The 27,577-nt window shown below is 43.6% G+C and overlaps 4 protein-coding genes across 8 annotated transcripts; all 4 read left to right on the top strand.

The window, feature by feature from the left end:
* Positions 1-4,760: 4,760 nt before the first annotated feature.
* On the top strand, positions 4,761-12,923 carry LOC147258752 (uncharacterized). Its single transcript, XM_086208750.1, has 2 exons — positions 4,761-8,199; positions 11,621-12,923. The coding sequence occupies exons 1-2, from the start codon at positions 4,761-4,763 to the stop codon at positions 12,331-12,333; spliced, it is 4,152 nt and encodes a 1,383-aa protein (XP_086064876.1). The 3' UTR covers positions 12,334-12,923.
* Positions 12,924-13,296: 373 nt separating this feature from the next.
* fam185a (family with sequence similarity 185 member A) lies at positions 13,297-16,233 on the top strand. Of its 2 annotated transcripts, none has more exons than XR_015117043.1 (8): positions 13,297-13,878; positions 14,008-14,117; positions 14,303-14,395; positions 14,490-14,628; positions 15,364-15,401; positions 15,486-15,581; positions 15,655-15,789; positions 15,871-16,233. XR_015117043.1 is itself a non-coding variant. In XM_086208751.1 (8 exons), the coding sequence occupies exons 1-8, from the start codon at positions 13,440-13,442 to the stop codon at positions 15,981-15,983; spliced, it is 1,167 nt and encodes a 388-aa protein (XP_086064877.1). In that variant the 5' UTR covers positions 13,298-13,439; the 3' UTR covers positions 15,984-16,233. The 2 variants fall into 2 exon arrangements, 1 of the variants encoding a protein (XP_086064877.1); XM_086208751.1 differs by having other exon boundaries at positions 13,298-13,878; positions 15,364-15,405.
* A 1,744-nt stretch (positions 16,234-17,977) lies between these two features.
* LOC147258750 (leucine-rich repeat-containing protein 17-like) lies at positions 17,978-22,284 on the top strand. Of its 2 annotated transcripts, none has more exons than XM_086207775.1 (7): positions 17,978-18,251; positions 19,613-19,796; positions 19,870-20,346; positions 20,423-20,637; positions 21,055-21,210; positions 21,635-21,776; positions 21,884-22,284. In XM_086207775.1, exons 2-7 carry the CDS (start codon positions 19,672-19,674, stop codon positions 22,164-22,166), a joined length of 1,398 nt encoding a protein of 465 aa, XP_086063901.1. In that variant the 5' UTR covers positions 17,978-18,251; positions 19,613-19,671; the 3' UTR covers positions 22,167-22,284. The 2 variants fall into 2 exon arrangements, with proteins under 2 accessions (XP_086063901.1, XP_086063900.1); XM_086207774.1 differs by having other exon boundaries at positions 19,517-19,796.
* Positions 22,285-23,983: 1,699 nt separating this feature from the next.
* On the top strand, positions 23,984-26,973 carry LOC147258749 (uncharacterized). Of its 3 annotated transcripts, XM_086207773.1 has the most exons (6): positions 23,984-24,112; positions 24,190-24,248; positions 24,318-25,064; positions 25,167-26,492; positions 26,765-26,803; positions 26,886-26,973. In XM_086207773.1, exons 1-4 carry the CDS (start codon positions 24,096-24,098, stop codon positions 26,486-26,488), a joined length of 2,145 nt encoding a protein of 714 aa, XP_086063899.1. In that variant the 5' UTR covers positions 23,984-24,095; the 3' UTR covers positions 26,489-26,492; positions 26,765-26,803; positions 26,886-26,973. The 3 variants fall into 3 exon arrangements, with proteins under 3 accessions (XP_086063899.1, XP_086063897.1, XP_086063898.1); XM_086207771.1 differs by having other exon boundaries at positions 23,985-24,112; positions 24,318-26,492; XM_086207772.1 differs by having other exon boundaries at positions 23,985-24,112; positions 24,318-26,492; positions 26,883-26,973.
* The last annotated feature ends 604 nt before the right edge of the window (positions 26,974-27,577 follow it).

Here is a 27,577-nt window from a genome sequence, read left to right as displayed (position 1 = left end):
CTACCTTAGCGGTACTCAAAGGGCTTTACAGTGTCATCTCATTCACACACTGATGGTGGAGGCTACCATGCAAGGTGCCAACCTACTCATCAGGAGCAATTATGGGTTCAGTATCTTGCTCAAGGACACTTTGACATGGTCACCGGGGTCGGGGATCCAACCAGCGACCCTTTGGTTGCGAGACGGCCACTCTCCCCCTGAGCCATGCCGCCCACGGCAACTAAATACTATGTGACAACTAAACATTATCCGCACTTGTAAGAGTGAATCAAGACATTTTTTTTTAATGTCACTAGGTGGCAGCCCTGCGATGGAAATGCAGTGATGAGCATTTGTCCTGCTCCACCATCAGTTTTTGTCAGGACAGTCTCAAATGTTAAGAAGTGTTGATCATAAGTGAATTTGTTTTTAACAATGAGTCGTTTAGTCACCAGTTTTATTGCACCAAATTGTTTTCGTTTGATGCAAACATGCTGGGATTAAAATTTCCATATAATACAAAATTCTTTCTTTTTATAGCATATTAATATTGCTGGGTTTTTTTTGTTGTTATGACAGAAGATAGAAACAAACCCTGTAAACATGTGGAAACTCACATTTCTTCAAATCCTTCTGTAGAACGCGCCTCCGGCTCTGCTGAAATCAATTTATATGCTACTCTTGTATCTGCAGCCGCTGAAGTAGAAAACTTAATCAACCTGATAGATTTGGAAAGTTAGTGTACACAGTCTTCATCAGCGTTGACGTTGGCTTACTCTGAAATGAGAGCTGTTTATTTCTTCTGACCCAGATAGTTCAGTGAGGTGAATGTTACGCTGCATACTGACAATTTAAGACTTGCCATAAGGATGAAGATATTGTTAAGAGGACAATAATGAAGTACTGGTTATTTTTGTTACTGTAACATCAGGCAGTACAAAGACAATCATCCTTTTTACTCAAGTACACAATTAGGCTTTGGACTATTATTTCGTAACTAAATAAAAAAAAAAAAAAAAAAAAAACAGTACATGTAATTGTTAAATCTACCAAAATGCTTCTTATATGTTAAGGAGTCAGTGAAAAGAAAGAAGTCAAATGTTCCGTTTTTGCCTTAAAACAGATCAGAACTGTCAATACTTCAAAGAAAACTCAATAAATCGAATCAATTATGGAGTCAAGGGGGGGAGGGCGGGTATACTTTTATGTAAATGTATATGCTGAGTGTATTCGTATTGGTATGTATTTATGTATCTGTATTCTGGCAGGTGGAACTGTATAAGGTAAACCAAATGTGCTGTAATGTTTAACTGTGACATGTTTTATGTTTTATATCTTGTGTCTGTTATTCTAAGGGCTGGTAGAAGCACTGGGAGTCATCAGTATCTACAAATGCTGCGATACTCTGTGTTGGGTTCCCAATCCACTTTTTTTTTGGTAAACTAAACTATAAGTTTGGCACTCAAAACCTTTCAAAATAGTTTTATTCAAAAGGAACATATTTTGTGTGTTTTATACAAAAAGGGTCTAAGTCATTTTCTTAGCGCAAAAAAAGAGAAAAAGCGTTTGTAAAGTGTCAAATGTCCTTTTCTGTGATGGAAAAACACCAGTTGCTCTGTCGCACCTGCCAGAGTCTCCTTCATCAGACAGGAGGTGAAAGCAGCAGATAACCTGTTCTCTCATTACATAACTTTCATCAGGACGAAATATAAATTTTAAACAATGTCCTAATAAAGTCCAGGCATTTGGGATAGAAACAAATTGACCTGACCTTATCTGGTGCTGGCGAGCTGTAGGAAATCCACCCCAGATGTGAGGGACACATCACATTGTTTCATTTTTAAGTCACTATGAGTCAACTGACCGATGAAAAATATTCTCACACATGGAAAAAGGGATGTATCAGTTACTCAAGAATTAAGGGATTGGCGAGTCACGTGGATATGAAGGTGAATATGAGCGTATGACTGAGAGATGAGACAGGGCGATACTTTCATTTTAAAAACTTGATGCACGAGATGAATGCAGGTGTTGTGTATCATATAACTCTCCAAAATGCTCTCGGCATGCAAACCCTGAGTCTGTAAATTGATTTATCCAAGTAGGTCTTTGTCTTCAGGTAGGTAGACTGAGTGTGGCATAACAATGAGCTGGCACTTCCCTCAGGCAGATCCTGGGTTCACTCCTGTTCATTTGGAAACGGGACACTTGTGCACATAAGAGACGTGACCAACGACAGCGGCTCCTCTGCCCAAAGTGTATAGTAATGAAGTGGACTGCCAGGAAGCCCAGGCAGCAAAGCTGGACTGATGGTCAGATGTTTGTTCTAGCCTGAATGGAAAAAACCACAGTGTTTACATGATCCAGGACAGAGAGTGGGCCAAGCCAGCTCACTGGGGGAATTCAAAACACTGTTTCCCAAGAGGGCACCCTGAGGAGAAAAAAAAAACTACTGTCCATAAAAGGGTAAAGCTGAGATTGAGAGTATTACTCGTAGTTCCTGGCTGTGCTCTGCAGCTGCTGAGAGCAGAATGGATCCATTTAGATTGGCTACTGTCAAATGAATTCACCCTGTTGATAAAGGCATTCAAGCTGTAGTCATTAGCGCTCTCCATGGAGCCAGTGCATCAGGTTCAATTATTGTGGCTAAGCAGCGACTATCTGAGACTTTTGCTCGACTGCGTTGCTAAAGATGTGGCTCGATGGTGATAAATCAATAGAGCCTAGCGTTCAGACAGAAGTCTCTCAAGAGTGTAAACATTTCTCTCACACCATTTCCCAGAGTAAGTGTTGAAGTACTAAAGTGTGTGTGAAAGAATACTTCTTCCTGGCTTTTATCCTACCAACAGTTATCAAATGTCAAATGAGCACATAGCTGCGCTGGCACAGAGGTAAGCATCTTGAAAAGTCACAGAGTACATTGAGTTTGAAGAGACAACTACCATCTTTTTATAGTAAACATCAACATTGTCCAGTTGACATGATAATCACTTGTTTTTCTTCCCTTTGCTTAACATTTCAGGCCTTTTCTGTGAGTCTTTCTCTCTCAACATGACCCCTTTTTCCTTCATAACCTGATGCGTTCCACAGTTCTCTCGCCAAACAAATAATTTCCTTCGTCATCGTTACGGACAGCTGAGAAATATCTCAATCTCATTGCAGTCAGAACAACCAGCCATTGAAGAGACTAAAGTTCACCAGGGTCACATTTCATCGCAGTCAGAAAGTCAGGGGATTTAAACAGCTAAACAAACGTGAAAACTGAAACATTTTTGAAATATCAAACACTCGTATCCTATACTGTAACCCCATGAATCCCGAAGTGAGCTGCACACAGGGAGAATGCCAAGAAAATCTGAGGAATCTTCACAAAATCTTCCATCAAAAATAAGCCAACTTTTTCTTTTTCCCCCACTTGCGTTCTTCTGCTCTTCCTCTGATTGGCTCTGACGCTGATCCATCTCACTCCACAACCTAAACGTACCAAACAATAGCCAATAAGAGGCTGAGCAGGGCAGCAGGCGGGTCTTCTGGGGATATGCACCCATTATAACTATGACAGTTTACTCCTGGGTCAGAAAAATGTGACACTTTGGCATCCAATGTGTCACCCAAGTGGATCAAATATGGATAAATGGTTGAAAATCATCCCATGGCAGCAGCAGTGGATGCAGTATAGCAACTTAAAGGGTCTTCCAGCACCATCAGAGCTAGCATTAATGTTAGCAGGATTAGCCTAGCATGCTGCTGGTGCCGTTAGCCTAACATGCTGCAGGTGCTAGCTCCATCTTTAGCAATAGAGGACTTCAAAAAGTTTGGGAAGCACCTCATATCTCAGTTACTGTTACTGCACCAAAGCCACAGAGCATTTGCTGTGTTTCTTTCACGTGAACGCTTTCTATTTTTCCAACTAAATAATTAATGAGTTGTGAGCTTAAACGGAACACCATCTGTACATCTCCACCCAACGACGCTCCTCCCCACTTTACTGAGTACTGTACAGTCTGAATAAAGTCAGTAGTACATGAAAAATGCTTCCCCTCTGGCATGGCATTTTGAGTTAAGTAGTTCTCTTGGATGAATCTGACATTCCAGACTTTCAGTGCTCAGAAGCTAAACTAAATCGCACAGCTTAAGGTGAAATGAAATATGTCCTTCAGATCAGAGTAAGGAACTCTTGGCTCCTGCCCAGGAGCTGATATGTTCCTTAAACTTGTATTCTGATCGTCACATCTGTCACTCAGCACGCTTTGGAGGAGTCTGACAAATTAACAGTGACATGTATATTGAAGGTACAGTTATCATGACAGCATAGAGTGAGAATGTATTGCAAGTGGTCTTCATTAGATGATGTGATAACGATTGTGACCAGCGGGAATCTAATAAAAGGATTACAAGAAGAAGACACACGCGTTCTGAAATCTTTTTACCTTTTTTTCAGGTCTGATCTCGAGCTGTTGTGGCTAATTTGGCTTAAGTTATAAAGATGGAATATTTCACCACTTGCTCACGCTCTCTTAACCTCGTCTATTATGTCATCGAGATCATCTGCTGAGAGTACATCATCTCTTCTCCACTCCCAGTTTTTTTAACCCATTTCCCCCTCAAACATCTCATTTCTGACTCTATGTCTACTGAAGAGCTCCATCACCTCCCCCCTCCCTACTATTCTCCCTTCCTCCTTACCTCCTCCTCTCACTGTCACTGCTCCTCACAAACTGAGGTGGGTCTATTTCACACTCTCTCTCAGCTCTTTCTTCACTCTTTACTCTCAGGACGCAATGAGGTTAACAGCCCTGTGCATATGTGGGACCCTGCTGGCCATCTGGGACTTTGCTTGGACCTCAGCCGATGCTGGTGAAGAAGTCCTCCTGGGGGATGAAGGATTAGGGCCCTGTGCTGCAACTCTGAGACCTGAGGGGCCATGCAGACTGAGACAGGATGACGGTACATGTCCCTTTATAATCAGTCTGCCACCACTGACTGTGCAACTGCCAAATCAGCTCAGGGAGCTGGAGAAGATCATGATGGATGTGCAGAAGCTGAAGGACAATGTGGACGAACTGAGGAAGATGTGTGAAGATTGTACAGTAAGCCAAAGTGAGAGAGAGTGTGGGAGACAAAGAGAGAGCGGCTGTGAAACGCTGACTGAGGGTACGGATGATCAGGACTGGATGAATGAGAGACAGCAAGAGAATGACAAAGAGTGCAGGACAGACAGAGCTAAACCAGACAAGACAACAGAAAGCGAGGATTTAGAAAGAACAACTATGGACACAAAAGAGGGAAAGAAATGGGAAGCAGACAGAAAGGGTGATAGAAGGGTTATAGAGTCAAATGGCAAAGACACAAGTCAGAGAGAAACAGCTGAAAACGATCGAAAAAAGGGTGGAAAAGGAAAAGATAAACCCCGTCAAGCAAAAGTGCCAGCATCAGGTGGCATCGAGAGGGGGGAGGATTTAGAAAAAGAACAGGCTGTTGTAAAAGATAAGCAAAAAGATGGAAAGAGCAATTCAAAGGGAGATGATGGTGGAAATGAAGACAGTAATAGAAAAGAGAGGAAGACTACAACTCATGTCAAAAGTAAGGAAAAAACAGACAACAGTGACCATCACATGTGGCACCATGAGGTAAAGGAAACCGAGAATTCTGAAGAAGACAGAGGCCATGATGGAACAAAGATGTCTTGGGACCATGATAGGCATACAAATAAGGACGGAGGGCAGCAAGGGGTGGAGAGGAAAAAGGAAATGGAAAGAGGCATAAAAGTGGAGCGAAATAATGAGAAACCAAAACAGATTGAAAGCACTGGGCTCACAGAAAAAGAGAAGACTATAAAAGAGGGGGCGGTGGAGGAAGACAGTGACACGGGAAAGGAGATCAAAACAGAGGGAGAAAAATCCGTCCAGAGTGTACAGAGAGACAGTGATGGAGAATTAGCATCCAGCAAAGCAATGGAGAGGACAGACTTTGTTTCAATCAGCCCAACTCCTCACTCTACCATTAGCTTAGTTCAAAGGCCCAACTTGGTGGACTTGGACGAAGCTGAAACTATAGCGTCATCTCTTCCATCGCCTCCTTTGTCCAGTCCCACCTCATATTTCATCACAGATATCCATCAAGGAGTGACAGTATCTTCTAATGCTGTACCAACCCCAAGCACTCACTTTGGGACAGCTGGTACAAATGAATATCCGAGCACTTATGCAGAGTCTGTTTTGGCAACAGCAGGCCCAAGTAGACCCCTGGAGGGCCCTGGGCGAACGATAACTAGGATGAAAGACAGAGTCAGCTCTGCTACGGCCAGTTCAGCCACCGCTTATCCTCGTCAAAACTTTTTCACAACTATTTCCCCTGAAGGTACAGACCGCAGCCATTGGACAACTAAAAAGAACATCGGCTTAAACTCTAAGGCTGTCGAGAAACCTCCACCAAGCCAAAGACCAAAGCCCGGGGGGAAGCATAAACCTGGAATTAAGCCTGTAGCAGAGCACAAGCTTAAGTATGACCATAAACCCAAACAAGCGTCTTTGCCTGGCAAAAAAATTAAACAAGACCAAAGGCTAAAGCCTTCTCCACAAAAACCCACAAATGACCAGATAGCTAAACCTGGCAAAGGTGCTAAACGCGTCCCTGTTCCAAAACCCAGTCAAAGACATCGAGCAGATAATTCATCAACTAGTCAAAGTCTTAAAAACCCAGTAGCTAAACACAACCAAAATGGGACAAGGAATCTACACCAGGAAACAACTGGAGAGCAAAATTCTGATCTAAACTCAAATCCTGCTCAGACACATGTGTCTCAGAATAAAGACAACAAAACCAGTTCAGACAAAATGACTGAATCTGATGAAACACTAATTCTGATTCAAAAGCCAAAACCCGAAAAAAAGCCTGTTCGTCCTTTTAAAACCAACAAGCCTGACCAAAGGTTAAAACCTGAGAAAAAGTTGAAAGGTGAAGAGAAAACTAAATCTGAGAAAACTTCTAAACCAAATCACAATCTCAAACCTGTTCAGCAGATTGAATCTGAAAGAGGTCAAACAATTAAACATAAACCCGACCAAGAGATTGTAACTGAATCAGCTGATAAAAATCCTTCTAAATTGCTCCAAGATTCCACACCGGGATTAACCCCTACATCTACTAAAAGGCCCAGATCCAATCAGAAAATCCCTAAAAGCCCAAAACAAGTGCCCAAACCTGGCCAACTGCCAAAACCTAACCAGAAGTTTGTGCCAGGCCAAAAATCTAAACCAAACGTGAAGCCGAAATCTGACCAAGAACCGCAAGCCAGACCAGACCACAAACCTAAACCCACATCTGTGTCTGATCAAAACCCCAAGGCAGAATCCAATAAAACATCCAAACGATGGCCTCACCTCAGGCACAGACCACCAAGCAAACCAACGCTCAAGCCAGGAGCAACACCTGCTGGAAAACCAAAACCAGCAGTAAAGCCAAGCCCAAAGGCCAAAACACACTCAGAACCTCCTCAGATCAGCAGGACTATGACAGAAAGCATCCAAAGCTCTCCTACCTACACATCACCCACTTATAACCCTGTAAAACGTGTTGCTGAGCTGACTCATTCTCCACAGGACGCACAGGTCAATCCCAGCACCATGAAAACTACCAGTGTGAATTCTAAAATGCCTAACAGCCTGGAAACTGGTCCTGCCCTTCACCCTCACACTCTCCCTGAAGGCTTCACAATGAGCCCAAACAGAAGGATTATGTCTGATCTGAGTCCACAAACCACCCGCCAACCATCATCCATCCCAATGACAACAAGCCCAAACCAAATCACCCGTGGAATCTTCCAAGGTGTTATCCCTAGCACCGGTCCAGGGTCCACAAAGAAAAATCTACCCTCTGATGGTGACCTACAAACTAATATGCTTGGCAAAGAGGAGACACCACAGAGGAGCAAAATGACCGTCCCAGTCCCTTCCCCCAGTCCCACAACCACCTCCACAGTTAACGCTGACCTCAGGTCAACAACTCCTGCCACCTTTGACCCCCAGGCCACGGCCCCTGAGTCTTCCACATCAAGTGCACGTGAACTTCGGGTGAAAATCAACCAGGTGGCTGCTTTCCTCAATAACAGCCTGAGTCCGAACGGAAGATCACCTGACAGGCATCTAAGAGAGCATCCAGAGGACAAGCAGCGAGGCAGCAGGCCAGACGGCAAACGCCCTCCACTGACCCCATGGAAAGGCAAGAGATATGATCGCATTCTATGCGTGATTGAGCACTCTCACACGGAACAGTGTCTTTGTGCAGGCAGTTATCAGTGCATTAGGTCTATATTATCATGCACTGCAGTAAATGATATACATATAGCATTATTTACACCACAACTCAGCATAAATGAAACGGATATTTGTGTCAACAACTCAGCTCAAAGAAAAGTGGTGATATTCACTAACAGGGAGGAGTGAAGGACACAAAAGCTCACCAAAACTGAAAATATCATGACGGAGAATGTCATCGTTTTTTTTTTACTGTACATCGTGGCGTGTATTTGACGAAGCTGGAATTCGTGAGCTAAATGTGCTTGAGCTTTAAAACCTCCTTGAGTGGGTCGGGGCTCATAACAAGCAATAAATATGGCATCAGTGCAATGAGATAAGGGCCGACAGGCTTTGAGGAGAAATAAACGTACCGGGGGGGGGGGGGGGGGGGAACGGTTAATATGAGACCTCAACATTCAGTATCCCTCCTCTGGAGCTCAGCACAGAAACACAAGTTAACATGATGTACTCACTAGACGGCAACCACGAATGAGTCAAAATTGATTTGACCGGAGTCTTGCGTTAAATTCAGATAAATGTATTCACTCTTTTTTCCCCCCCAGGACTGGCTTTCAGCCCCCATTAAGTTAAAACCCTATTTGGGGAGGATATCTCAACGGCTTGTAGGTGCAGGAATTATTACATGAAGCAAAACCTGTGAAATGTGTCCTTAATGAATACTTTTAAATGTCCTCACAGCCGTCATTTCGTCACAGCGTGTTTTAAGTTCCAGCGTTGACGTTTACGCCCTCTCTGTTTCTTCTGTAACAAGGGATTTCAAGTGAGGCATCTCCTTCATCAGATGATTTTCAAGTAAATGACAGAAAACACGCGAGTTTTTAAACTACACTTGAATTCTTTCTTTCCTTTTTTTCATTTTAAATAATGTTTCTACTATGGAGGTCCACCATAAAAGGCTTCAAAGACATTACTTTTTTACGGTGGAAAGTAGTTCTGCACTGACCTCTGCTGCACTTGTGACCTCACCCCACACATTTCACGCCTGCGTCCAGGTTGTAAGATGACAATCTCACCTGCAGGATGTCAACTCAGTTCCAGGTCACTCACTGAAGAGGACGGTTGGTTGTACGAATGTCGAACTCATAATAGGGATCAATATTTTTTTTTTCAGGACTGATAAATAATATCAGTAAGTCAAGGGGGCTCATATCTTACTTCTTTCGATATTCCATTACAGACGGTGTTAAAATTCTCAAAAAAAAACCAAAACTATCAAAAGTAACAGCAATACAAACCACAATACAAGGCTTCCTTTAAATTTAAATGTACACGTTTTATAGGAAGATATACAAACGTGTGAATTGTACATTTTAAGTGTAAACCGCGAACATACTGCAAAACAAGTAAGTCAATAAATGTGCTGATAAAATAACTGAAACATAACTTTTACGAAGATGAACTTAAAAGTGTTTCGAGTTCCCAGCAGACTTTCACTGAAGTAAATGAAAAAATAAAATTACTAAATCAAATTTCATAGAATCTGCTCCTAAATAAGCTTAAAAGTTTATTTTTCTGTTCTTCTGGTAGATATCGATCTGATATCGATATGAAAACTGAAACAAATATCCAAGCAAATATTCAGTCCTACTGATCAATTATGATATCGCCTCAATATTCTGGAAGATTTATGATTTTTTTTAAACTCAGAATTGTAACTTTGAATTCAAAATTCAATTTCATTTTTAGGGCCTGAGCCAGAAGGTACTTCTGGCGAAGACCCTATTATGTTTGCTCGGCAGAGCAACACATTAGCAGCACTAAAAACACTAAAAACACACACTAAACAGTGTCCCAGGCCCCCCCAACACCCATGAGGCAACTGGGTCAGACGGCCCGGAGCCAGTTTTCACATACACACCCATTCAAAACCTGGTATTATACTGTTCTTGCTCTCAATGAGTGCGCGCTATATGCGCATAATGCGCATAACGCGCATAATCTAATTTGACCCCCTGAACATGCATGAAATTCGCTGAAATTTGGCACAATCGTTCGGTATGTCTCAACATTCACTAATCAAAAACAAAAACGCCACTAAAGTCTATAGCGCCACCTAGGGAGCCACACAAAAAAAAGATAATTTTTTTTAATTTCGCGCGCTATAACTCCTCACACAAAACTCCCACAGACATGGGACCAACACCGTTGGACTCGTCTCATCAAGACGAACAATTCTTACACTCTGACCCCTCACCTATCTCCAACAGAATGTCCACAAATTGGACAAAACTGTCAAAATCAGGACTTTTTTTACTCCCCGAACAAAATCTATCTCCTCCTAAACCGTAAATGCCAGGGCTTCCAAACTTTCACACATTACTCTCCCAACTGTGCTCTTCAAAAATCTTTAAAGGCTAATATACTACGCGCTCGGTTTGGATTTTATAAGCCCTCAAAGTGGGGGAGACACGTTTTACGCTTACAATGGAAGTCAATGGGGAGGCCGTGTCCTCTCATGGTACATACTCTCGAACAAATGCTTCTCACGTCTATACCATACATCGCACAGCTTTTAAAAACATATCACTGTATTCCTGACAAAAATCCCTACAAAAATATGGTATTTTGTGTTACTTTCCACCAACGTAGGCCGAGTTATTCAGCTTTTACACACTACATTTCTCTTAATCCTCCACTCTCTCCACTCTAGCACAGATCAAAGAAAGTGCAGCGGGGGAGGGGTTCTTAATGGGCCAGCTGGCAGCTCTGCTCTCAGCTCTGCTCTCAGCTCTGACAGAGATGGCAGAGATTTGTTTACTGTAGTCATGGAAACCACAATTGGCACTTCTCTGCCCTCATGTACATACTCTCAAACAAACACTTGTCGCTTCTAAATTAAAACACTCACACCTTCAGAAAACACACCATTGAATTCCTGAGAAAAAACTCTACGAACTGATGTCTTTACATTACACTTTTGACCAACATATGCAGAGTTATGACTGTGTTTGTCAGTAAAACTGCCAAATCCTCCTCTGCTCTCCACTCTGACAGAGATGGCAGAGAGCGAGCAGAGAAGGGAGGGGCTCTTAAAGGGCCGGCTCTCAGCTCTGCACTCACACTGTGCAGCGCACTGAGGCTCGTATCTTCTAAACTACAAGGCCTAGGGATTTGCCGATTACACCGTTGGATTCGGGCCGGTGTCAAGGACGCGGCCGTAGGCCGCGCGGGGGCTCAGGCCCTAACAACGCTGCTTGCAGCTTTAATTTTTTTTAAGTTTCCTAAATAAAAAAAGATCAAATTTAAACACAGTCCTCTTTTTAATTTTGCTTTTGTGGACTTTGAGGAAACACAACTCTTCATGGTTCCTCCCTGTCCTCCAGTGTCCATGGCCCGGAGGGACTGCTCGGACCATCTGCTCCGGGGGGAACGGAGGAGCGAAGTCCTCCTGGTGACTCCGAACCTCCGCAGTAGAAGCTTCCCGGTCCTGTGTGACATGGAGCTGGACGGTGGAGGATGGACCGTCATCCAGCAGCGACGGGACGGCAGCGTCAGCTTTAACCGAACCTGGGCTGAGTACCGAGCAGGCTTCGGGAACCTGAGTCGAAGAGGAGATTTCTGGCTGGGAAACAACCAGATCCACCTCCTTACCTGGGACCGGGACATGATGCTGCGGGTGGAGCTGGAGGACTTCGACGGAGTAATGGAGTTTGCCGAGTATGAGCACTTTAGAGTGGCGGGGGAGCGGATGCTGTACAGGTTGACAGTGGGGGGGTACTCTGGTACCGCAGGGGATGCGCTCCGCTTCAGCAACAGCTACGACCACAATAACAGGTCCTTCACCACCCCGGACCGGGACCATGACCGCTACCCATCAGGGAACTGCGGGGCCTACTACAGCTCCGGCTGGTGGTTCGATGCCTGCATGTCTGCAAACCTCAACGGGAGGTACTATGTGGGAAAGTACAAGGGGGTCCGGGACGGGATCTTTTGGGGAACATGGCACAACATATCGATAGAGTATTACCCCACCAACGAGAGACAGTCTTTCAAAACCGTGAGGATGATGATCAGACCGAAGGGTTTCACACCCTGAGGGGGGGTCATCCACTCCCGGGTGGGTCTGAAAACAAAACAAAACATCTAACCACAACCATAAGCCCCTAAAGGGCACCATATAATAACATCTGCTATCATACTCCTCTCTCACTATACAGCACCGACACAATACTGCCACCTCGCGGTGATGGATGGTCCTGCAAATATTCAACAATAATTTAGGATGTACATAATGGTTTATTTTTACTAGCCTTTTAATATAATGATGTCATGTAATATGGAGCATTACCGTGGAGAATGGAGTCTATTCACTGACGACAGAGAGGTGCCCCCCCCCCTTGAGGTTTTTTTTTTTTTTTTTAATGAATGAAGGTGTAACAGAGGTTCATTTCCTGTCCCAGTACTGGAAGGGCAGCTGATGCTTGACTGAAGGCGTTCTGTTTGAAAATTGTTTTTATAAGATAAATAAATTTTTTACATTAAACTTTTCCTTTCTTTTCATTTTTATTCAGAAATATTTCAAGCAATTATCCAATGAATTCAAGAACTATTCGTAACTTATTTAGACTCCAATGAGACATTTTGTTTCTTTCACATGATTTTTTTTTAAAAAAAAACCTCTTTATGAAGGCGGAGTCTCATAAAGAAGTTATTCGAATTCGCTTCATTCTTTGCGAGGAACTACGTCACTTACGAATGACTTATCTCTCTGCTAATTGGGCGAGCAAAAGAGAGGGGCGGTGCTATGTTTACACAAGTTTAAACTTCCGGTCTGACAAGTTACTGGAACTACATGATCTCACCTTCAACATAAAATGTGAATTCAGGAAAACGTTTCATTTTAGTGTCCAGTTCTGTCTTTTCTTCCAACGACCCTTCCTCGCTGTTATTTTACCATTCAAAATATATTCTCCATTTTGGTGTTCTGTCTTTTGTGAAGTTTTTGGTTGGAGCAGGTAGAACACTTTCAATTAGTCACGACCATGCTTTAATTCTGAAATCCCCACTCGGAAGTTTAGCTGTAACCGTGTCGCACCGGCTTCATGGCAGCCTCCGTAGATCACGGAGTTTGTGTAACACGTTCACCGTAACCTCGGCAGCCGCGTGCGTGTGAATGAGTCAGATTCACGGGAGGTGACAGAGATGTTCCGGAGCGTCGCAGCTCTGCGGGGCGGTGTCGGACTGCTCCGCTCCCGGTCCTTGTCGGTCAGTCCCGGTTCTGTCACTTTCTGGTGCCCCCTGCATCCGTCGCGTTCCTTGTATGTCTCTGCGGTCGCTAAATCGGCGGTGACGCCAACACACGGAGATGTGACCCGGCATAAGCAGTGGGTCCTGGACGTGAGTCCCTTTAGCACGGTGCGGGCGCAGCTGGGCTGCAGCATCTCCGTCACCCCCCTGGACCTGCACGCCTTCCCTGAAGCCAACCGAGCCTTCATCACTGTCCACGGAGCCGATCCAAAGCAGGAGGCGAATCTGGATCACTTCCACGTGCACTATGATGAGCAAGGAAAGGAGCTGCTGATCTCTGCAGAGAAGGTGACCGGAAGTGTGTCGGTCGAGCTGGCTGCACCGATCAAGTGTAGTGAGTTACCCGGTCTTCCTCCTATCAGTAACACAAAACAACGCCATGTTGTTGTTGTTGTTGTCGTCGTCGTCGTGGTGCATCTCTGTAAACACCAACTGCCTTGACCTCTGTGATTGTGTCTGTCAGACCTCTTCATCTCCACTCAGGGGCCTGGCAACGTGCATGTAAAGAAAATGGAGTGTGAGATCTGTAAGGTGCAGACAGAGAGAGGCGCCTGCACCCTGCACTCTGTCAAGGTAACTTATACGTGAGCGAATATATTAGCTTTAAATAAGTAGATCAACTCTCCAGATGGTTGCTACTCATCCCCTCCACCTTAGAATCCAGGAAACTGCAGCATTTAAACACCTGATTGTCTATAAGCGCGATTCCAGTCTGCTGGCGTTTATAAAAACACCGAGTTATGTTTGTTGTGTCTCAGGCTCATCAGGTCCATGTTCAGTCCCGTGGAGGAAGCGTCACAGGTGTGGGCACCATCCACGGTAACGTGGACATCAGCACATGGGGCGACGGTGTAAGTGATGTTACACCCAGTGGGCAGCAGGGGGCAGCAGCACGCTAAACGCTGGTATTCCCAGGTTGGAGTGGTTAACTCTCTGTGTGATCAGGTAGTGGATGTGAAGAAGCTGCAGGGCACCAAGATGAACGTTTCAACCGAGCACGGAGCTCTGAGGGTCCGAGCCATCTACGCCGAGTCCAGCCGTGTCTCCTCTCGCTCTGGGAAAGTAGAACTGGGTCATGTACACGGTGAGCAGCATCCAGTTATCCTCATCTTAAAGCTGGTTTGGTTGGCACAGAAACCAATATCAAAAGTAGAATGTAAAAAGTCATATAACCCCCATAAGACTTTAGTCTGAAGGGGACTTGGAACAATTTGGGGGTTCAGTTTCTTGCTCAAGGACACTTTGATTCCTGGCTGACCCACTTTAGCTCAGATGGTAAAAGTACGTAAAACTTCAGGTTTTTAAAAACAAAAACAAACCTGAAACCTAACTACCTCAGCCTGGTTTGGAAAACAGGACATGAATACATTAGAGGATTTACATGCAAAGGGGGGGGGGGGGGGTGTCATGAAACACAGCATCATGGAGGGATACTGGATTAAAAGTACTATAAGAGGTAAGAATATGAGTCACGCTCCAAGAATGTGAATCACTTCCTGACGTACACGACACCGTCGTTATAAACGGCGGCATGGAAACACTTATTTTGTTGACTTCAGTGATGCAGGTGTTTGATGCACAATATGTTGCAGATGTTCACACCCCCCTCCCCGTCAACAATGCCACTGTCCTCACAGTAAATGTTCAGCACGCTGTTTCTACTAACGCAGGCGAAGCACATGCTTAAGAAAAGTGCGTCTGATGACTTGGAGACAGTTTTTGCTGTGGTTACTTTTTTTGAGCATCATGTGAGGGGATGAGCCATGACTGCAGCGCTGAACAGAGTCCGTACTGACGTTGTGTTTTTATTGACTGAAAGGTAGCGCCGTGGTGAAGAACGTGTCAGGAGATACACTAGTAGGTAAATGAGCACATTCTGATAACACCATGAATTATTGTCAATAGGAGCCAAACATCTTGCTGCTTGCTGTGCTTTTGCAGGTGGCTCAAATAGTTTCCTGCAGGTTTCCTCTCACAGCGGAGCCATCGATGTTTACGTGGGAGACGGCGGCAGCGCTGACCTGCAAAGCCAAGAAGGTGAACCATTATTCACCTGGATATTTCTTTAATGTCTTTCTCAGTCGATCCCTCATTCATCTTTCTTATGCAGGAGCCGTGTGTGTGCGTGTGCCGTCTTCATTAAGATCAGGGGTGGAGCTCAGTGGAGCATCGGTGATCGTCAGCCCGGAGGTGCCTCTGCGTGGAGTTGAAACAAACGCAACTGAGAGGCGGACAACAGTCACTGGTGAGCCATGACATTTGATCACGTGACACTGCAGTGACATCATTACCAAACACTTCTGATCCCCTGCTCTGACTTCCTCAGGATACTTGAATACACAGAGTCCAGCGGACCAGTGGGTCAAAGTTCAGGCTGACAGGGGCCGTGTCACACTGAGGACACAAAGCTGGTTTGAGTCCCTGAAGCTGGGAGGCTGACTGACCAGATGAAGCCACAGGACCTTCACTGCAGCTCCCACTGAGCTGTTTTATATGTACTGATACTTAAATATATGTGTTAAATAACTGTACATACAATGAAAATTGCAAAGATTCAGATAAACTGCAGCCAGAATTTTGAAATAGTGTTGAATGTTCATTGGAATCACTGTGTGAGCTGATTGCATGTCTGTATGCACGTACTATGAAAACTAAATGTAATGAATTAAAATGACCTGTCTTACCTCTTTTTTTGTTTCCTCTTTACTGTTTTGCCCACTTTGAAGTCTTCTTCCAGTGACCTGCTGTTCACTACAACCTTTGAGTACTTCTCTACCTTTATAAAACCTTGTTCCTGAATGACATCCAAACCCGTGTGCAACGTGGAGTCTGCAATGTCGGAACATTTGGTGCATCCAAAAGCGAAAATGGCAGAAAGGCAGCAGGGTTTAACAATCTGGGTGTAGATACAGCACCAAGACACATGTTTCTGATCCATCCCTGTTGTCTTTGTCAGGAATTCGGTGTTGAACATTCCAGATCCATGAAGCTACGATGCTGGCCGTCATTGAGAGATGAGAAACGAATGAACTTAACAAGGCAAAATGGCCTCATTTGTTGCGGTGGAACATGTCTCTGCCTCAAAAGGTTCAGTACTGGCTAAAGCTACTATGTCATGGAGTTAATACTTTATTAAAGCGGGAAACTGCTGCTGATACACTGTTGTGTTTATTCTGCTCTGTCTGCACCATTTTCAGTGTATTTGCAGCCACATACGTGTTAAATGTGTTGAAACAAGAAGCTTTAGAAGTGAAGTGGGTCATTTCTGTGTTTACATCTGGTGTTAGGGTTAGAGAGACTTGGGTACTGCAGCTGTATTCTGTTGAATTTAACCGTTTTTTTTAGAGGCGTCAAGCTGCAGCTAGAGTCGAAATTCAATGTCTTCATACAATATGATTGCAATCATAATCCAAAATATAATGAGTCAAAACTTGTATGAATGGAACTGATACGAAGAGTGATAGGTTTGTGAAAACTAGGTTTGCCATATATGAGGTGAAATGGCTCAAATTGTGCAAAAATGGCGCAAACTGGACTAAACCTTCTTTGAAATTCTTTATTCACTCGATCATCGTGCTTCAGCACAGACAGTCATCAGATACGGAGCTAACGTTCTATAGATGAATCGAGCTACTTTACCATCACATCAAGGTGTATTTTTTTTTCACACAGGTATGTTTTTTTCTTGTTTGTGTGTTTCTTTGTTTGTATCAAATTAATTTCTGTGTGTGTGTGTGTGTGTGTGTGTGTGTGTGTGTGTGTGTGTGTGTGGTATTGATCCATGTGTTGCAAGTGAGCCGGCCTTGTATGTATGTTGTGGTGATGTACTGTCTGCGTACCTGACTGGGTGTATAACTTGTATATTTGGTGCAGCAATAGTCAGAAAACCACACTTCAGTCATTTGCCAAGTAAGCATGACTGATGCTTTTTCAGGCAGCAGGTTGGATGGTTGGTGATGATGACAGTTTAGCTTCAATGTGTGTGTGGCAAAGCAACCTTCAAAAACTTGAGGCCCAGGGTCCGGTGGCTCTTCAATGCGGCCTTCAAGTCACAGAATGATCATGTCATCGATAGCAATCTCTCGGAGGGAAGGGCACGCACCAGAAGTGTTTCTGAACCCATTTACTGTCATCTAGAAGGAGAGAGGAAAATATGTCTTCGCTGGAATGTGAATCATTCTCTTAGATGCACTTTTCCTTGTTGCTCATATTTTCGGGGCCCCATAAAGTGAGAACGCACATCTGGAACCAAACTAGTGAGCATTCCCGGAGGAAGGTGGGTTTTTATGCTGCGGTGAATATTTGTGTTTTGTCCTGCACATGTTAAAAGGGCGGGCCAGAGTTGATAGAATAAACCCAGCCCTCAATTTAGTCACAGCTGTCTTTTACTCTCCTGCTGCCTCGGATCTTTGCTCATTCACTCTGAGGTCTGACTGCAGAGGGTGCGCAGCACAAACAAGAGCAGACACGTGCGAATAGCGAGGAGTGGCTGGACTTATCCAAAGCAGACTGAGTGCTGACATTCTGCATTTTCAGAAAGCAAAAAGTGACCTGCAGGAATACGGAATATCTGAAACCAAGAGGAGTCAAACAACTGACCTGAGTGCAGCCGGACACGTTAAGGTGGATGAGATTTTGGAAACCTTTTTGTGACTTCAGGTCCTGACAGTCTCCATCTGTGAATCTGCTGCAGTAGGCCAGACTCAGGTACAGAAGGTTCACACAGTTTCTGTTCAAAAGTTTCAGTTAGTTTAGTTTATACACAGAACAAACAGATTCAGCTGCAAATGAAGCACCATCACTTAACACCACAACAATATTTGAAAGCATATCTCTACAGGATTTTTATCTGTAAATTATTATGTATGTAAAACGTTTGCAAAACATTCTGTTAAAAAAACACAAAATAAACTTATAAGAGCTGACAGGTTTTAAGTTAAACGATTTGCTGGTCACAAATCTTTTAACGAGGCAGTCTGGGATTTATGTTCTAAATTCCACATCTGCTCCTCTAAATCATTACATTGGCCAAGCTGCTTTCAGACACGCAATACAAGCAAGCTCTGTGCTGCACGATGGAAAATAATCTGGGAACTAAATGTAAAGAGGCCAGTTAAAAGAAGGTTCAGAACATTGAGCAATATCAAAAGATGAAGTTGTTTTGAAACCTGGAGGAAGAGTGAAGATTGTTACAAGACAGAAGTTACCACTGAAATTCGACACTGTGCAATATATAAAATGACAAGATATTTTCCTCAAATCTTTTATCAACTTTCTTCGTAAATACATTTTTAATACATTTTTTTTGAAAAAGAATCACCATGTTGGAAGAAATTCATCAGTCGGTTAATTAATCTGCAGTGTCGCGCACTGCTAATCGATTACATAATCTCTGGTTCTAAATATTGTATGAACAAGTACAAATAAAATACAAAAAATAAAGCAATGTGGATATGGAGTCGGTGCCTTTTCTAAAATAAACAAATGCATTATCGTCCATATATAAGCAATAATCTTACTTTTATTTCCAGTGACAATAAAACTCTTCTTTCTGCGTCCACTTGAGTTAACAGAATGCAACGTTTGTCAAGCAGAAAGCAAAGTACAGAGCCCTGAAGGGGACACAGCCAGGAAATTAAGATTGATTTAAGTTTTCCTGTGCTCTGGTTTCTCCTTTCTGGTGAGCATGAGAAAGTTGTTTTGGGGTTGTTGTTTTTTTGGGCACCTTAGTGGCTCCGTAGTACTGATTGTTCCAACTAACGAGTCTATTTTCCTGTTCTTTGTACCCTGTAACTTGCTGAGTAGCAAAGATATATTTATAGGGTGTGTACATGTCATAATTCTAATGTTACCATACAGAGAAGCATTATATAATATATAAGATGAAGTGTATAGGATTCTGTAATTTCTCAAAGCTGTATGTACATTCCTGGACTGATTCTGTCTTACATAATGTCTCACTTCTTCCACAGGGCATTGTGGCAGCTGCGTTCCATCAACTATAACACTCTTGACCTTTGACCCCTCGCTTCTGTTTCAAAGCCTGTTTTTGATAATACTTTGGTCAGAAACTCCTGCCTTGGCTCCAGACCTTCTCAGTGAGAAGACAGCCTCTGCAGGGTCCAGGATGCATCTGACCTCCTCTCTCCTCTGCGTCTCCCTGCTCCTCCTGCTCTTCCCCTCCATGGAGATGAGAAGATCCGGCAGAGGCCGAGGCTTAAAAGGAGCCCGACACAAACTGACACGGGACAGGTATGGATCTTCTCTTTGCTTCAACAACACCTTCGACACACCGTTAACTGCTTTGTTGTGTCACAACTTTCAGGGTTAGAGGTACTGGGCGTAGCAGCAGATCAGGTCCTGCCAGTCTTGCAGCCCCTGACTGCTCAGAATCCACAGACGCCGGCGAGGTCTTCGTGGACTGTCAGGACCGACGTCTCACCTCAGTTCCTGCCCCACAGACCTGGTCCAAAGAACCGAAACACCTCCTTTTTGCCCGTAACCGATTCAAAGTACTTCGCAACAAGGCCTTCCTGGGATATGAGGGTTTGACCAGTCTGGACTTGCAACAGAACCAGATCTCTTTGGTGGAGGATGAAGCCTTCCTAGGTCTGACTCACCTAACAACCTTGCTGCTACAGCACAACCGCCTGGTTACAGTCAATGAGGAGGCCCTCATCCCCATGCCAAACCTACGCTACCTACGCCTCTACGATAATCCCTGGCATTGTGGTTGTCCCATGGACAGTCTCATCCGCACCCTTCAGGTCCCAAGTAACCGTAACCTCGGAAATCATGCCAGGTGAGTTTTTAACCATTCTACAATTTTGAACATGTTCTTGAAACATATCTCATAACAACATCACTTCTTTTCCAAGGTGTGCAGAGCCAATCTGGCTTCAAGGGAAGAAGTTGAAGCTGGTTGACCCTGAGGTACTCTGTAAAGAGACGGACCCAGCTGGTGACCCACAGGGGGACCAAACAGACCCCAGTGGTCCTCTGGAGCCCGTTCCAATTCAAACCAAACCAGATGCCACCACTTCCTGCCACACGTACCTTTTCCCCCAAGTACGCATGGACTGCAGCAACCGAGGCATGTTTATAAGTAGCATTCATTTCCTTAAATTGCACCCTCCGCTGTACCTCACTGTTATGAGAAATTCAGCAAATGTTTCTTTTATGCACCTCAGGGTTGAGATGAAAACATCTGAAGCACCATGTCAGACAGATTGCATCATGAGTAAATATTAATGTTGCATGCCTGGATGATCTAAACCCACTTTAAAAAAAAAGAGAGATTAGAAACAGACACATGGGCTTGAGAAGGTGATTTGTTTTAATCACTGACGTTTCTCGCACTTGACATGATTTTCATTTTCCCCTGCCTCAAATACAAGATGAAAAATCATTTATTCTGAATAATGAAGAAAAAAATACTGGAAAGCCTGAAATTTATGTTTCTGTCAGATGCAAAATAATCTTTGTTCATGGTCATCTCCCAATCTGTTAGGTCTCACCGAGGTACCTGTAGGTATTCCAGAGGATGTTGTTCGTATAGATCTGTCTCATAATTCAATCCGTCATCTCAAAGCCAGAAGCTTCCAAGGATTAAGGAGCCTGAAAAGCCTAAACCTCAGCAGCAACCACATGGAGCACATTGAAACAGGTATGACATCAAAGTGTCTGATTATATGTGTGTAGCTATCAATTACCGTGGCTGAATGTTACTGTATGTGTGAGTTCCAAGAGGGAAACTCCAAAAGTTAAGTTGTGTTTTTCTTTGGTTGATAGATGGCATAAGGAGCCAAAATGTTATATAACCTCTGGCTTTTCAATTTTTTAAATTCTGTTTAGAGACAGTAGGCTTTCTGCCATCCATGTGTATACAGTATATGCTTTATTTATGTGTGAGAAAGCTGAGAGGATCTCAATCATTAAGGGAGAACCACTAGATTCCACTGCAGTCTGAGTTGTATTGCACCACTGGCTTTTATTTTTCTTGCCTAATGATAAACAAATCTGCCTAAAACATAACAATGCTGAAAGAAGGAAGAAACACATGAATTAATGTCTGCTGTGGACATCTCCAGCTTCTCTTTCTGGACTCCTGCACCTGCGTGAGTTGGACCTTTCTAACAACAGCCTGCATTTTGTCCAGTACGGGGTTCTTGAGGACCTTTACTTCCTGTCACAGCTGAAGCTGGGAGGAAACCCCTGGGTGTGTGACTACAGGTGGGACCCTATTAAAGGATGAGTGTACAATCTCTGTTGTTTTTGTTGTTGTTGTTGTTTTTTTGGTAGAAAGGTATAAATGATTCATTATTAGCTGTAATTTTCAGCATCCACTACATGGTGTATTGGCTGCGTCTGCACCCAGGGGTGCGTCACTCTGGCCTGCTGTGTCGCTCCCCTCCTGAACATACAGGCGAGCGCGTGGAGGCGTACGTGCAGTCCTACAACAGAGAGTGTCCTAAGGACAGACAGCACAGCAGAGCCGATCCAGACCAGACTGACCCGGAGCTTTGGAACACAGCACTGGAGGTGCAAGGAGAGTTGGAGGAGGAGCTGGAGCCGAGCCACTTGAGATTACCTCAGAAGTACCAGATTATCAGACTCTCCTGACTCACGTGAACATCACACCTCAAATCTGCCTTTGTGTTCTCTCTGGCTTTCTTTCAATATTCTCAAACAGTCTGTATCAGATGGAAGATCGACCTTTATCAGTGTTGCTTTTGTGTTTTGTCAGTGTTTACTCAAATATATACAATATATGATTCAAACATCCGTGTTTTGTCCAGTTATTACAGAAAAAGTACTATGAATATCAAATATAAATAAAATGTGAAGAAGATTTCAAGACAAAGAAAGTGTAGAAACAAGCAGGAGTCATGTCTGGGTACTCACTGATGTAGTTCAAGCTGGACCAGTTTAGGGACGTACAGCCACGCAGGTTGAGATGAAGCACAAACACATGAGAGTTCTGCAGGATCTGCTTCATCGTGCTGTCCGATATCCAGTCCTCTTCCACAGAGACGTTGATCTAACAAGGCCAGTCATGACGAATCAAACTGCTCTCAGATGAACCTACATGAACAGCATCCAGACCTCACTCCACAGTGTTGCTGATAATGATAATAGACTTCCAAGTACAACAAACTTCTGCAAAGGTCTACTTCAACAATTACATGAAGACTACAAGATCTTAACTTCTATGAAGTGATGTTGTGAGAGCAGCTGTCTCTTGAGCCCACCATGATAATGGGTAATGGTACTAACGAGCAGAGAAAACAGCTTGCTTTAAGTATGTTTACAATGAAGTTCACTTTGAGGCTTATGAAACACATATGATCTCATCGCTTACTGCCTTTTCACTGAAATTAACTCTAAAAGAAATTATTCCTTAAATCTTCCTTAATCCTCTCTGAGTCCTTTCCCACATTTTTCCATTTTGCATCTGATTTTTTTTTTTTTTTGCAGTTGCCAGTCTTTAAACAAACATAGACTTCTTTTGTTTTTTGTTTTTGGTAAATTGGTCTGTTCTCCAGCTTGTGCTTCTCCAGACTCAAACAAGAAGACAGAGCCCTTGTCCCCTGGGTGTGAGCCACGGGGACGCAACCCTAAGACCATGCTAATACATCTCACCGACTACCATTCATTGTGCTAAGCTAACTAGCAGTCAGCTGGTCTCTTTGGGTCTCAGCTCCTTAACGCATTCACAGAGGAGAGAAATGTCTTCTTGTCTGGCTCTGGGGAGGACGCTAAATAAGTGTATTTCACAAAAAGTTAGCATGTCGCTCTAAAAGTCCCGCAAGTTTATTATTTGCAGCTAAAGCGTGAAGATGATTAAAACGAGCACAAACATTATGGATGCAATAAATGATTGTAGATGAAGTTAGTTTGTGGTGACTTTCGAGGCAAATTCACACGAAAAGTAGAGTCAAGTGTTGTTGTACAGGGGACAAATGAGTCAGAGGAGTGGGTGTACATAGTGGGAAGGAAAGACTTTCACTTTGGACCCATTTCTAAACCACAGCAGTTTCCTTGTGCAACAAAACAGAACCTACCAGCCTGACCTCCCCTCCACCTCCTGTCTCCAGCAGTAAAAGCAACACTTCAATAAATCAGCGTGTCTCATTTGGGTGAAATGTCTGATTGAGAGGAGGGATTTTATCTCATTTTGTTTTGATCATAATCAAAACAAAATGAGAATAGTTGGACTCTTGGATTTTTTTTACTTGTCATGTATGCATAAATAAATCAAGATCTGAAAGATGTTTCTTTTTAGCTGATTCACCCTGCAGATGTCAAAAAATGTTTCCGTCTGCGCTCAACTAATGCGACTGACTTTCACACAGCACCAGCTGGCTACAATCACCTAATTGCAATCAGAGTAGGAAGAATCTGAAAGTTTTTGCTGTCCTTCATTGTTCTCTGTCATTGTGGAGAGAAGGAAAGAGCGTGATTGGTTATTATCATCTGGGCGGGAACTTCTAATCAGCAGTCCGCTGCTGTTGCGACTGCTGCAGGTGGACCCTGGTGGAACATATCGCCATGACTCTTCTGTTTGGGTAACTAAAGCTCAAAGTATGTTATAGCTGAATTGATCCTGCATTGCCTCTTTCTGTCTAACTTGTTTTGTTTTAAGGGTTCCTTGGCTTTGCACCCAGTTTTTGTGGTGCTGCCTTTGGCTTTCTTCTCAAACAGGTAAGTGTATCACTCAATGGTGTGTTGGTCTGAATGAATTGAATTTAATGTCTGTTTATTTTCTGACAGGTTATAACGGTGCACATGGCCACTCTCTCAATGGAGAGAACTATGTAAACAAATTTGCTCCACAAACTTCAACCCAATTTAATTCTGGATCGGTTTTCGACAGGATTCCCAGCACTGTTAGTCCAAGAGATGAGACACAAAATATTTGGCACCAGAGCTTTGTCCCCCTTCCGAGAGAACCAGTGCCCAGCGAAGAAGATGAGCATACTGGGTCTCTTATCCCCAGTGAAGACAAGCTGGTGCAAACTGAATTTTCTTCGCAACAGGAGCAAGATGAGAATTCAGTAGTTTCTTCCCCTCCGCAGGAAAAACAGCATGTAACTTCTGGTGCTCAACATCCTTTTGGGATTTTAGTGAAGGCGCATGTAGAAAAAAACCCAGAGGAGGGTGTTAGTTTCCCTTCAATCACAAATTTCAAACAGTTCATAGAATCTATGAAGAATGCTTTCTTAACTCCAGGAAATGACTTAAGCCACTTTCAAACTGCACGGCAAATTCTGGAACACGAGAGTGCTTCTGCTAGTGCGCGAAATATAAAAGATTCTTCGAGCGAAGGAGAATCAAACCATGATGCTGCTGAAAATGAAGTCTGGAAGGAACCAAAATATTCAGTGTTGGAACAAAGTGAACAGGACGCCAACTACAACATGCCAAGCATGAGCAACTTGGTTCCTGGTCCAGTCGTCTCTGCTAGAAGTCTCATTTCTCCCAGAGCTTATGACAACCAGGACTCTGGACTGGGTTCAGGTCTGTACTCCAACCCTCAGTTAGAAGCCACAGCACGTGTTTCAAGTTTTTCCAAAGCTGGTGTTTCTGGGCAAAACTCTGAACCTCTGGCTGTTCCTCCAGATGTGCAAGACGAAGCAGCAAACGACAGGCCTCCTGAAAAAAATGAGTTTCCCTTTAGCGCATCGAATGATGAGGATGCTAATTTTAGTGGGCGTGCGACTGCATCCCCATCTCAAAATCTCCACCATGACTCAAGGAGGAAATCCAGTTTAATCCAGTTAACCTCTGAGCCAAAATATACATCACACAGTGAAAGTTCTCCCAGACATCAAACCTCATCTGATGGCTTTGAATACAGCAACTTTTTTCAAGGTGACGTGACTGAAGATGATGCAGATTCCCTTAAAAAAACTCAATCTCTGGCTAAAAGCGTATTTGACGGTGCGCCAAGAAGCCAGCGCCCGCCCCGAGTCAGCATCCCCGACCAACTGCCCAGCCAAGGGGTGAGATTGGACGCCCAGGATGTAAACTCCCCCTCTGGCCATCTGGGTGTATATAGAGGTTCTGTTATCCCCCCATGGAGTGCTGGCAGTCATAATCATCCGAATCAAAAGTTTAGCAGAAAAGATCCCCTCAAATTGCTGGTAAAACCTTACACCTCTTCATATGATGACCAGCTCAGATTCCAGAGTGTTACTCACCCTATCTTTGTGCAGGCAGAAGATGTGGCCGAACCAAATCCTCCCAAAAAGATTTTAGCCTCTGTCTTCCAAGAACCTAAACATGTGACTGACAAAATGCCAAATCTTATCAGTAGAGACATGGATTCAGCCAAACGTGGGATCTCATCACATGGTTACTTCAACTCTCTGTTTAAGTTGCATCCGACCTCAGAATTAAAGAAAATGTCAAGATTTCCTGGTGATAGAGTTGTCTCCAAGAACTTTGAGAATACAATCTCTGATAGGTTTCCATTTGATCGAGATGGTGCCAGAAAGCCTTCAGGTTTATTTGCAGCACTTCAAGGAAGACGAGTTCCTCTCAACAGAAGCTACGGGAGTGCAGATGGCCGCTTGCAGCCCTTCAAAAAACCTCCCAGAGAGAGGAAGCACCCAGCTGTGAATAAGAGACGCAGTAAGATGGTCTACCAAACTCCTCAGCAGCTCCCAGCAGCTGGAATTCCTGGTTTGGTTCTCCATGATGTCTTCAGGAGAAATGACGGTTACAGAAAAGTCCGCAGCACGTCACCACAGGTTAAAACCCATAGTGTGAAGTCCAGAGGAGGCTACGTTATATCCCGAGTGTCTACATCGAAGACTCAGTATACACCTGATCTCCTGACTGAAGGCGAGAGTGGCCAAGATGGATGGAAACCTAAACGCAATAACTTCTTATTCCACAAAGTAAAAGTTGAGAAGTTTCCACTCTCAGGGGAGGAATAAAATGGTATGGAAAAAAACTTCAGGTGTTTGGCTTTAGAGCATAAATGTTTGAATTTACACAGGTTTCTAGAGTGTCAGACTTTTTAATCTTGAAGTTGTCGCGTTCAGCTTTTGTAAACAAGTCAAAAGACAGGTGGGATTTCAGAAAGCAAGTCTCTGCAAACTGGAGTAAAGGAATTTTTGGATTTGGATTGTTGTTGCTCAAACTGTTGGACTGTTGAACAGCTGCTGGATGAAGTGTGGCTCAGTATTGTAATTTTGAACTCTTCACTGCAGGTTACGCAGACGGACAGCAGGTTCCTTCTGTGTGTGAGGGTGAGTATTCTACCTGGACGCTTGATTCTCAGCTGAAAACTGGTGCACATTTTTAACAACACATTCTATTTTTGACCAGCAGCAACTGTCATTGACCAGGAAGATCAGTTTGTGATGCACTACACAAAATTGTTGTAACCACTGAAGGCATTAAATGTTTTTAACTGCTACTCTTGTCTGGATGGATTGACATGGGCTAACCTTATCACAAATCTGTATCACATTAAGGCTGCAGGATATGAGGAATGTGCAATAATTTGGAATTTTGGATGACGCTATGGCCTCTAATAAAAAATGAATAGTTTTAATGAGGGGAGGAAAATAATCATGTGGAGATCGTTGACTGAGTCTCTAAAACCTGACTCTTTTTAAGATTCAGCAAAGCATTATCTTCTGAACATTCCATTTCTACCACTGCTCCTTTCCTCTGAACCCCTCCTCGGCTCTCGGTCTGTGAGGCCGAATTCTGCCGTGTTTCTCATCCAAATGCAACACACTCATGTTGACTTGCTAGGTGAACTAAAATAATCATAGTGGGACAGAAAACATTACGGTTTTTCCCAGGAGACACAAAAGTTAGCTGGTATGTCTCCAGGACATACAGTACTTCTACCAAAACAGCTGTTTTTATTTTTTTGCCCATTGATGGTACCATCTGTCAAACCTTGTTCACACTCACGTGAACCTGGAAGTGTTGTTTTTAGATTACAGCTGAATAGAGATGTGGATTATACCGTGGGGTTTTTGTGCTCAGGACATCTGCATGCAAGAACT

Source organism: Aulostomus chinensis, chromosome 7, assembly GCF_037954235.1.
Source record: "Aulostomus chinensis isolate RoL2024-O1b breed Wild chromosome 7, RoL_Achi_v1.0, whole genome shotgun sequence".
NCBI classification, from domain to species: Eukaryota; Metazoa; Chordata; class Actinopteri; order Syngnathiformes; family Aulostomidae; genus Aulostomus; species Aulostomus chinensis.
This window is presented reverse-complemented; position numbering and strand designations above follow the sequence as displayed.

Coding starts and splice junctions, on each gene's coding strand:
- LOC147258750 (XM_086207775.1), top strand. CDS start 19,672: ATGCATCTGACCTCCTCTCTCCTCTGCGTCTCCCTGCTCCTCCTGCTC. Junction 19,797..19,869: donor CACAAACTGACACGGGACAG/GTATGGATCTTC, acceptor CACAACTTTCAG/GGTTAGAGGTACTGGGCGTA. Junction 21,211..21,634: donor CATGGAGCACATTGAAACAG/GTATGACATCAA, acceptor GGACATCTCCAG/CTTCTCTTTCTGGACTCCTG.
- LOC147258752 (XM_086208750.1), top strand. CDS start 4,761: ATGAGGTTAACAGCCCTGTGCATATGTGGGACCCTGCTGGCCATCTGG. Junction 8,200..11,620: donor TCCACTGACCCCATGGAAAG/GCAAGAGATATG, acceptor CCTGTCCTCCAG/TGTCCATGGCCCGGAGGGAC.
- LOC147258749 (XM_086207771.1), top strand. Junction 24,249..24,317: donor TTGGCTTTCTTCTCAAACAG/GTAAGTGTATCA, acceptor ATTTTCTGACAG/GTTATAACGGTGCACATGGC.
- fam185a (XM_086208751.1), top strand. CDS start 13,440: ATGTTCCGGAGCGTCGCAGCTCTGCGGGGCGGTGTCGGACTGCTCCGC. Junction 14,396..14,489: donor TCAGCACATGGGGCGACGGT/GTAAGTGATGTT, acceptor CTGTGTGATCAG/GTAGTGGATGTGAAGAAGCT. Junction 14,629..15,363: donor AGAACTGGGTCATGTACACG/GTGAGCAGCATC, acceptor ATTGACTGAAAG/GTAGCGCCGTGGTGAAGAAC.